At 42.7% G+C, this 11200-nt stretch overlaps 1 protein-coding gene across 1 annotated transcript in view; it reads right to left on the bottom strand.

Moving 5' to 3' along the window:
* Positions 1 to 1465: 1465 nt before the first annotated feature.
* Positions 1466 to 11200, bottom strand: part of EMP1 (epithelial membrane protein 1) — a 19412-nt gene continuing 9677 nt past the window's right edge. The window contains exons 2-5 of the mRNA XM_006912638.3: positions 6939 to 7051; positions 5011 to 5107; positions 4756 to 4896; positions 1466 to 4046 (exon numbers count right to left, since the gene is read on the bottom strand). Of these exons, the coding sequence (XP_006912700.1) occupies positions 3880 to 4046; positions 4756 to 4896; positions 5011 to 5107; positions 6939 to 7016 (483 nt within the window). The 5' untranslated portion in view covers positions 7017 to 7051 and the 3' untranslated portion in view covers positions 1466 to 3879. The remainder of the gene's footprint in view (positions 4047 to 4755; positions 4897 to 5010; positions 5108 to 6938; positions 7052 to 11200) is intronic.

Below are 11200 nucleotides of genomic sequence, written 5' to 3'. Positions count from 1 at the left end.
ATTAACCATTTGTTACCTCAAGTTTATCACCTTGATGAATAAATAAGTTGTCATTTGCCCACAGGTCCTATTCTTGAATGGTAATTAAGAGCTCTGTAGCTCATCTTCCCTATACTCATAATTTGGACCAATTTCACCTAAGAGTGTTTAATTAACCACTTCGATTCAATCCGATTCTTCCTAAGACATTTAATTCAATAGTTATTAAGCTTCTTCATAAAAGAGACACTGACAACTTTCTGTCTTTTCACAGGATATCTAAGATCATCCTGCAAGTTAACCCCCATCATACTATGTCACCACTTAAAAGAGCTAAGTGTCAACTTTAAACATAAAGATTTCCACTGTCTAAGCATCTTTTAAATCATTTCTGAAAATGTTTAGTAAGCCAATGTCTTATCCTTGATAAGAATGTTCTCTCATGATGGTTAATTTAATATGTCAGCTTAACTGGGCCATGGTGCCCAAATAGGTGGTCAAACACTATTCAGAATGTTTCCGTGAGGGTGTTTTGGATGAGATTAACGTTTAAATCTGGCGACTTTGAGTAAAGCAAATTGCCCTTTATAATGTGTGTGGGCCTCATCAAATCAGTTGAAGGCCTGAAAGGGACAAAAGACTGACCTTCCCTAAACAAGGGAGAATTCTGCCAGCAGCCTTTGGATTTGAATTGCAACATAGGCTCTTCCTTGGATCTTCGGCCTGCCACCAACCCCTGCAAATTTTGGAGTTTCCTGCCTCTATATTAATGTGAGTGAATTCCTTAAAATAGATGAGATAGACATATAGATATAGACATCGCCTTTTGGTTCTGTTTCTCTGGAGAATTCCAACTAATATACCCCCATTCATGATACAGATCTTTGAGGTGGAAGATTTTGTGTTGGCAGGACAGGATGACTTGGGTAGTGCTAGCAATTTGTTGGAGATTCTGACTAAAGACCTATAGGCAGAAGGGAAGAAGGGATGCTCTGGAGCTCTGATCCATGACTGGGCATATGACATAGGGGAAAGAATTCCGATAGAGCGAAGGGAGAAAAGTAGCCTCTCATAATGGTATCCTAGAAGCAATCTAATAGGTCTCTGAGAGGGTATTAATAATCAATGCAACTTGAGTAATTAAATTTAAAGAATCTGTTGAAATTTTATTTTCTGCTTCTATTGTATATTTTTTGTGCGTTAGTCTGTGCAATCATTTAATCTAAGACCACAGGGAACTGGAAGACAGCCTCCTTCACATTAAAACCATTCTTATCATATTGGTGTTGACTTGGTGCTGGGGCACACAGTATCTACCCTGCTTTCCACCATTGATTTCAGCCCTTATGGCTCACAGAGAGCAGTAAAACTGTCCTTTTCTCCAAGAAAACTGTCCTTTTCTCCAATAAATGGGCTCCTGCAAATGTATGTGTTGCATATCTCTGTGAATTGCTTTATATACTGATGACACACCAGAGGAGTTGGCTATTTCAAAGAAACTTTGCAAGTATCTCATTTTTTAATGCCATAAGCTATTCTGATTCAAGATCACAACCTCTCTCCAACATATCAGCTTTTGACATTCCATTTTGTGCTTAAGAGGTTTAATCGAAGCAAGATAAAACTATATTTAATAACGTTTAATTGCCTGAGTTACTGTAGAAATGCCTAATGTATTACCAGAAAGTAGCTGAATGTCTTGAATAAATGCCAAGTTGTCCAAATCAAACTGACTGACAACTTAAAAAGAAATGTCATTATTATCCACATTTTCCTATGTTTTTTCCAAAAGAAAACATTCACATGGTGAAGGGAATCAGAATCTGTTTTTATATCCCTAGAGTTATAAACATTTGTATCAAAATATTTACAATTATAGTATATGAAATATCAATCTATTAAAGAAGAAGCCAAATACAGTACTAGAACAACCCACCAATGTAATACAAATTACATGAGATATAAGTGGCACAGAAACAGAGTAAAAGACAAGGGATTACATGGTTCACTCCAGTCATCGTTTGACTTTTTAACATAAGGCGAGTATCTCTTTTGGATATATCTGATATGTAAGTATGCTTCTGCACATAAGGCAACCTTCTATAATCATGTGATAATTAAATCATAATTAAAAAGTTTACCATCCCACAGTTTTTTGCTTACCGACTTGTCTAACCTCTGCCCAGAGAATTTGGTGGCCTGTTCTCAACATTCCCGTAACCAGAATAAACACAGAGAAATATACTTAGTAATAGTCCTTTTACATAAATACCAGCAATCATGCCATAACAACTCTCCAAAAAGGAAAAGTATATAAGAAATAGGAGGAGGGGAGAGCTGGGAGTAGAAAGTAGGCAAGATGTCTCAGATTCTCCCTAGGGAAGATCTTCTTCTCAGGATGACAAAGGAAATGTCGTCCCAAAATAAACCCTTTAGGCAGAATCTGAGATGGCTTAAAATAGCTGCACCAGGCCAGAGCAATGCCTGCTTAACCAGGAATAACATATTATTTCTAAGTCCTATATAGAAATTCTCTTATGGCAACAGACAGATCAATTACCATCTGACTGGGTACCACTAGAGTTTTTGGTTTTTGTTCTTTAAAGAAAATATCTTCCCATCACCTATATTTTTATTTATCTCATGGAAATTTTCTCATTTTCCTGGGAGCACAGGCACTGTGTTCTTATCATGACTGAACTCTAATATGCTTAATACTTTACAATTATATAGCACCTTTCGCCCAAGGATCTGTTGTTTGGTTTTGGTTTATGTGTGTTTCAATAAGCTTCCAGAATTACCTTGCCTCGCCTATGGAGCAGGACAAGCAGAGCCTCTGAGAGGTGGCCACTTAGGAGCCCTGATCTCCAGTATGAATAATTAGGTAAAACTTTTTCAAAAGTTTATAATTTAGAGGGAGAGTAAAAGATTGTGTTACAAGGAACTATGTTCATCTCTCCCGTTATATACTTAAAAGTAACACTGATTGCATGAAAAGGGAATCCAAAAAACATAACCCTAATATAGCGCTGTCGCAAGACTGCTCTTTGATCCCATAATTTGTGTGGTGCTTTCACCACAGAATTGGTTGTTAGTGGCTTTAGAGAAATTCTAGAAGAACTGCCGTGCCTTTAAGCGGGAGGCCTAGCAAAGTCCGCAGCAAGAGGTCTCCTTGAGGGATAGCTGTGTGAGGTCTGGTCTAGGTTCTGACCATCCCCCAGGCCTTCCATTGTAAAAAGTTCTCTTTCTTGATTTAGCTAACCCATCAACTTGACTATGTGACTATATCTCTTCCTCCCATTTTGTCACAAATACCACTGAATTCTATAGAGCTAAATATCTGTTCTAAAGAGGGACAATGGCTCGCTGGCCGAAGCTCTCCTGTGGGACCTTCAGACTGGAATGTGATGCTTTGCTTTGGGTCAGGAGGGCGGGATGGCTTCCAGGCTTAGCATATTCAGTACAAAGACACTATCTGCTCTTGCCGGAACTTGTACCGCTCTTTTAACTAGCAGTAGGTCCAAGGACTGCAGTAGGTCCAAGGACTGCAGTGTAAGACCCAGAATTCACCTTTGGAAGTAGAGCCAGTGGTGTGGCAGCTGATGGGGCTCCTGGCAGTGTGTGTAACTGAGAACAGCTGGAGGCCAGATCTGGTGGCTGGTATGAGGCTCTCTGGCCCACAGGGAAGTTCTAGCCAACTACTTTTTCCCAAGGGCAGGGTGTTGACAGTAGAGGACCTCCTCAGTAACGATTTGGGTTTCAGCCTCTCCCACCCTAACTTCTCCCTCCCCCACCCCCCTCCCCATCTTGTTTTTTTCCTGCAGAGCAATTTCCACTTTCCTCCCAGATTCAACGGCTTCCTCCTCCCCACCCCCCAGATCCCCATAAACTTGTTCAGGCTTATTTCTTTCTCAGGACCAGATATAGAATGCCAATGATGAAACTAAAGCAGAAGCAGATCCAGGTCAGGATGAAGGAATAGCCGTGGTGACTTTTAAGGTAGGAGGTTCCATAACCATCCGCATAATGATGAGTGTAGATGGACACCCCGACCATAATGCACAGCCCTGCAGGGGGAAAAGAAATGTATGTTTATTTGTTTGTTTGTTTGTTTTTAACACTGAAACAAAGAACAAGATTTTATAATTTGTAAAAGACCCTCTTTCCTTCATCTGCATTGGGGAAAAGAAATCTGGCTATTTGGCCCTAAATAGTTCTGTCAATTTGCCCTGAACCAAGCTTGATATTTCTATTGGTAAATTACATATCTTCACTGGCTGGTGTGGCTGCAAGTGTGAAGTGAAATCAGAATTTCGTGTCTACCACCCAGCTTTCCCGTCTGGACCCCGGCACATGTCGGCAGGCTGCTCAGGGATGCAAAAGAACATGGCGTTCCTCCAAACAGTGTGTATGTGGGAAGAATGACAGGACAATGAGAATGGCAACAATTGTGAGCATTGTGGCCATGGCTGCATCTTTATGAAGACTCCCACATGCCCTCCATCTTCAAGCATCTTGTACACAAGTAGTACCGATGTGCCCGCCCCATCCACTGGGGAACACTAGATTTAAACAATGAAGCAAATGAGGATTCTAATTCCAAGCAGTTATCAGGAGTCCTCAAAAAAAGAGACTAAATAACCAGAGGAGAGAATTGTACGAGGCCACTTCCCCGAGCCGTGTGCTTTATCTGTCCGAGTTGCCAATAACACCCATGGTAAGATGTACATAAAAGCATTGCCTGCATAAACCGGAGTTCGCGCCTGAGATACTCACAGCACACCAGCATGGTGGCTCCCGAGAGGAAGAAGCGGTTTCCCTTCTCCATGGTGAAGAGCTGGAACACGAAGACCACGAGGGAGATGACAGAGAAGATGATGGAAAGGATCATGAAGGCCTGCACTGCCTTGAGCGCATCTGTGGACACAGGGCGAGGAGAGCAAGGGTGTCAGGCCGACCAGTCCCCAACAGGCTGAATGGTTCCCCAATCACATAGAGCATCAGCACAGAATACGATATCTTTACAGATACCTTCATTGGCATATGGCAGGGTTCCATCGCAGCTAACATCGGTACAGTTTTTCCAAAGACCTACTGATGCTTTTCCAGAATCTGAAACCACCCAGACCTGAAACCAGAAGGAAAAAAAAAAAAGTTGTTTAAGAACTGATCCCTTGCTTTAAAAAAAGAAATGGCAAATCAGCTTGTGTTGGGACCAAATCTTAATCGAGACACCCTATTTAGCCGCAAATGTGGTTAAGCAACCCATCTCTTGGTGGAAATAAGGTTCAACTAAAACTGAAGTCACAAAGGTGCCAAGGGAAAAGAGAGAGAAGACTGTGTGATACAGGGGAGATCGCCTAGCCTCTCTGGGCTTCATATTCCTCATCACTCTAAAAAAAAAAAAAAAAGGAAGTAATTCAACCACAGAGGTTTAAAATTCTAAGGTTCTAAGAAATGGAAACGTTGGATGAGGAAACTGGTTTTAAGGAGGCATCATTCCTACTCTATCAAGATTATTTCACTTAAGGGCCTGGCTAAGAAGGAAAAAAGTTAAGGAAAAATGTTCAACTGGAGACAATTAAGAAGCACAAGGGAATTAAGAAAATAGCAATGAGTCTGGGTGATTAACAAGCCACTTTTGTCTAAACAGAATGATCAAACTTTGATGGTCACAACATGCCAAGTAATTTCATAGTAAAATAGTACCACAAGAACTTTACTGTGGAGGCAGCTAAAAGTAGAAGAATGACCAGAATATATTCCCTGAGGCTCACCATGGTACCAGGACCCCTTCTTACCCTGCCCAATAAAAATAGTTATCCTACTGGAATGAAAAACAAACACCCAGCTCTGTCCACAGAGTATCTGTCTGTTAAAATGCACGTTATGGGAAAGGCAAGGCCAAATGTGCAATTGCCTGCTTTTGATTCCATATTCAGCACCTTGGCATCCACCGATATAGTTTGAAGTCACTTATCAGACGTGTTGCCCTAAGAGACTCAGGGACTGGCATACAGAATGGCTGAATTACAGTCTTCAGGAGGCTGCATGGGCAAAGATTCTGTCTTATCACGGTCATGTTTAAATTAGCCTTGCTTATAATCACACCCCCCAATGTTGGCAAAACTCTTCCATCTGAACTTTAAAACCCACTTATCCTGTAACTGTAACAGGGACCTAAACAGATTCTGGAACCATCATTTGCCTGTCTAGCGATTGGTAGCCTTAGTTTTTATCCCCGAGGAACTTTTTTTTTTTTTCCCTAAGAGCACAAGAAAAACAAATTAGATGTTACAAACTACCACCAGAGGGCAGAGTAGCCCAAAGTTCAAAGAAAGACTTGCTACCTCTGCCATGTTTATATTGTTTTGAGTGAGTGAATTCAGAGGAACCAGGTTAATGTTGCGAAATTCCACTTTCACGTGCTACCCTTTGCTCAGAACTTGAATTCATCAGTCTGGCAACCATAGCTTTTCATCATGTCCCTCACTAATCAAGGTTCCTAGAAGGAAGTTCTGCTCCTGCCACCTGGGTGCCCTCATGATGCCCTGAACGAAACCTGTCCCTGCCACCTGGGCCCCTTGAATAGCACTCCTATCTGGAATGTATGTTTATGCTCCTTCCGCCATCCATCTTTATACCAACGGGAAGCCCAACCATCTACCAGTCCCCCAAGCTCCACCTTAGCTGAGAAGACTCCCGTAGAGACGGAATGGACCTCACTGTCTTCTCCAGGCTCTAGATGCCTACAGCCTGGTAGGCTCACTCACATAGACAGTGGCTTTATCCTCCTGTTATTCAGTTGTTTGAAGTGCAAGTATGTGTTTATTTTTTTCTACGACTAAGCTGAAAATTCACAAAGGGCGGGGATTGTGGCTTCAACATCTTTTGTAGTAATTCGTGTAAATATTGAAATAACTTCTGACTGAATGAATGAACAAAAGAATATTACTCACGTTGGCGATGGTGGAAACAAATAACATAATGACAGTGGCAATGTGGACCACAAAGATGCCAGCCAGTAATACCAACATCTTGGCTTTTTGATGACTTGTGAGTACAGAGAGTCCTGAGAAGAGAGAAGAAAACGAATGAGAAAGAAAAGGTTACTGTCAGATTCAATAAGATAATTCAGCTTTTCCACACATGTGAACTATCTGCTAAAATCAGGAGGAGTTGCAATAAAAACCATCACAATTTCATCCTAAATTCCTGAAAACAGCCTGGCTCCCCAAATGCCTAGTTGTCTATTTACGTATACCTAAATATGTATATCTAAATATAAACACCATTCTGCATCTCAGGTATTTATATACTCTTAATTCAACCTGTTTCAAAAAAAAAAAAAAAGAACATTTTATAACTGTTAATATTTTACTTTGTTTGTGTTTTAGAGGCCAAAAGTAGGACTTGGATTTTGAAAAGGCCTTTGACGACTACAATTTTCAGTGAAACAATGTCATATAAATTTCCATTTTCCACTAGGAACGTGTCCCTGCCTCTGTCAAACTGCTCACTCAGCAGTTTTAATGGAAACAGATCCTTTCCTCGATGCCCACAGACTGGATAGGCTACTAATTTGATCCCGAGTGAGATATAAAATGTGAGAGTCACAACTTCTATTATTATAATGCTCTTTGGTATTCAATAATTATAACAACCTAATTACAGTTTAATGGTCTGATCACCTACATGTTGACTATTTCAGACTCTTATTACTGCACCTGAGCCTTTGGGCTGCGTGTCCCCATGGTAGAAACTGTGCTATTGGTTTGGGCTCAGGCATAGCATTATATTTCCTATGACTCAATATGACAGTTCTGGGGGCTTTGGAAGTATGCAGCTTGAGATACCACCAAATGTGCCTTCTACTTTTACACGACATTTATACAAATTCCAATCCTTCAATACTCAATACAGAAGACAAGCAAATGCATAAATCACATGGTGGGAGAACTGGGAACTAAAATAAATTGAGAATGTGCATGGATAAACAAAGCTTTCAGCCATAATCTCAGCAGTGTAGAAAAAAAGAGCCTATTGATCATAAAACCCAGAAAATAAATAGTGTGAAGGACGCACATAGGAGGCTATTCTGATTTATGTCAGCTGCAGGAGTGCTTCGTCATGCCCAAGACAGTTAAGATGCAATGCAGACTCCCAGGGACATCAAAGCAAAGGGCTCCAGCTGATTCACACCCTAGGCAGGGTGGACTTGTGGTCATCTCCACCTAGGGAGGAGATGGCTGTGCACATCCTGCAATTGCCCCACATCTCTCTCTCACTCCACCTAATTTAATTGAAGCTTTGAGTGTTCTTGAGCCACTTTCCTATTATACCAGGTATTTACTGGAGAGCACTAATACTATCATTCCAACACTTCAGGTGCCTTTTATCTCTGCTCAGAAAACACTAGAGTGCCTTGCTCTTTCTTTCCAGGCCAGGAATGAGAGGCAGACACTGGCTTCCATGTTCAGCCTTCCCAATCCAAGCACTTCCCTCCAACCCAGGCCATTCCACTGGAACTTAACTGTGAGTGACAAAAATGAAGTTGATCTTGATCCCTCAGGGGAGGATTTGGAGCTTTCATGTCTCTTTTGAATAATTCACCCCACACATTCGAATTCATTTTTGCTTTTCTTGGGTTCTTGCACACCTCCACAATTTGACTTTAACGCACAGTGGAAAAAGATTTTGGAATTAGACAGAGGCTGAGTTAGAATCACATAAAGTTATTTAGCTTTTCTGTCTCAGTTGCCTCCTATATGAAGTAAGAGGTTGCGATGCCAATTTTTCAGGAACAATGGGGGTCAAACTGGATCATATATGTAAAACTCCTAGCGCAGTGCCTGGCAGATGGCAGGTACTAAGGGGATTGCTTTGATTATGATCATTAGTATTACTGTTATTATTATACGAAACTGTGTAGCTGTTGCCAACCCAACCCAGGCAGTTAGTCACCAGGTCACCCCACGTTAAGTGCGAGAAATAGGATATCTGCCACCTAGTTCGTGAGGCCATCTGTAAAAATCCATTTTGGTCCTCTTAGAGCTTGCCATTATGCCTAATCCTTGCCACTTGAGTGGGGAGACCACTACGAACACACCCTCGGGAATGAGGGAGAAAGTTCATTCTTCTCAGCCATGTCCTGACACCCTCCCGACACCCTCGAGATTCACACCATCACTCAGCTCTGGCCTTGCTGCTCATGGGGAAAAGAATAGGCTGACTACAGGGAATTAAAATATTATTTAACGAGGCTCATGTTTAATCCTCCTCGGGCTCTATAAATGACTTTTTCTTCCTTTTGTTTTTAATTTACAAACGTCCTCCCCCTAACAGTAGGAAGTGGCTGAGGGGCCAAGAACGGAATATAATATGCCAAGTGAGGCCTTCGAGATGAGACTGAGGAAACGCAAGTTCCCCTCCTTACGCGTCGTGGGGGATTCAGCGGCCTTTCCATCTCCTTGGTCAGCCTGACTCCTTTTTGCGTCTGCCCACACTCTCCGTTTTTGATGACTTGAACATTGTTCTACTCCAAATACCTTCCTCGCACTACACCCCCACCTTGGCCCATCCATTACACCCCTGGAGCACAAGTCCTTCCTAGCCTGTGGATCTCACTTCTGAGCTAAACCACAGTTCCACCTGACCACTTTCCCCTGCCAGGGACAGACAGGAGGAGTGGGTGGGGGCATCAAGCAAAGAAACGCCTCGAAATCTTTCACCTTAGATTTCTGTGACTGTGCCACATCTATTCACCAAGGAAAGGAACACAATGCCTTGTATTAGCAAATGTTCTTAGCGCATAGAACACACAATTATCTTCGCTCTGGCTGCTGTATCCAGCCAGAAGTAGGAGCTGTTTAGCTGGAGCTATCACATGGTACCTAGAACTTCTCCATCTTTCCATTGCCCTACATTTGTCAAGTTTTTTAGTGTCGTCCATTGTCAGCTTGGAGGGGTTTCCGTTATTTTCAGCGGTGCTCCCCAACACATTCGGAAACAGAATGAACGATATTCTTAAATTTCTGGCCTGGATCATCCCTAGTTACCCAGTCACAATACTAAAGGACCCTCCCACCACCCTCAGCAGAGAACCCCTCAGCCTGAGGAAGGAAGGGGCGCAGGAAGACGATCCTCATGACCTTCATGGACAATCAGGAGTGACACCTGACAGGAGACTCTCTGGGCATCTCCCAGACAGCAGAGCAGATGGGTTTAAATAACAGGAGACCCCTTGCTCTTAGGACTGCCACCCTCGCACCGCTTGCAATGTAGCTTGCAGGGAGTCTCATTTCCATGTCCTGGTGTGTATCTTGCTTCCTAAAAAAATCACTGAAAAGACACCATTTCTGCCATTTGTATCACTGTCCGCATTGCTTGCTATAACTCTCTCTCCTGGCAGTACGTTTTACTGACACAAGAACTGGCTTCTCCTCCACACCTTTCTAAAATGCTGTGGATGTCAGTCTCTGATGGACAGCATACCCCTAGTCATAGCTGGGCAGCTCAAACCGGGAAGCAGGGGGTAACGGCATGGCCGTTCTGACTGTTTGGGTGCAGTGCCTGCCTCTCTCAGCATTTGCTGCACTGAGCAGTCCCAAAGTTTGTCAGTTGGTGACTGGAAACTCCCACACCATTGCATTACTTGTGGTGCTCGGACCCAGGCCACCGGAGCGAGTCAACTACTTGAAGAATAGAACATCCACCGACTGCATTATGCAGGGTGCCAGGAACACATTTTTCCACCCACCACTGTAATCAGAATGGAATCTCCTCTTTTACCCTCACCGACCCAACGTGCCTGGAACAGGGGTGGTCAGGACTCCATGGGGCTGGGTGGGAAATTGAGAAAAGTACAGGAGGTATGAATGTTGAAACTCTATAGAGAAAAGTGCTCGTTAAGAAAAATGCATGTGGGAGACTTACAGCCACACATAGGTTCTCTGTTATTCCTTCTCCGTTCTTCTTTCTGCCCTAACTTTCTGCACAGGTCGGCCAGTTCCCTTTCCAGCACCGCCATTTTTTGTTTCTGACCACGCTTCTCCTTTCCTTCTTGAAATGCCCAGACCACATTAGAGCAACAGTCTCTTTATGCTCCTGTCCCTGATGCAAGCCTCACAACCACTGGCCATTCTAGATTTGGATTGTTTTGCTAAGAGAAAATTGATTACAGTCAGTGGAAGTGACCCTGAGGATCACAACTGCTGGTGCT

The sequence above is a fragment of the Pteropus alecto genome, unplaced genomic scaffold (genome assembly GCF_000325575.1).
Source record: "Pteropus alecto unplaced genomic scaffold, ASM32557v1 scaffold103, whole genome shotgun sequence".
Lineage (NCBI taxonomy): Eukaryota > Metazoa > Chordata > Mammalia > Chiroptera > Pteropodidae > Pteropus > Pteropus alecto.
This window is presented reverse-complemented; position numbering and strand designations above follow the sequence as displayed.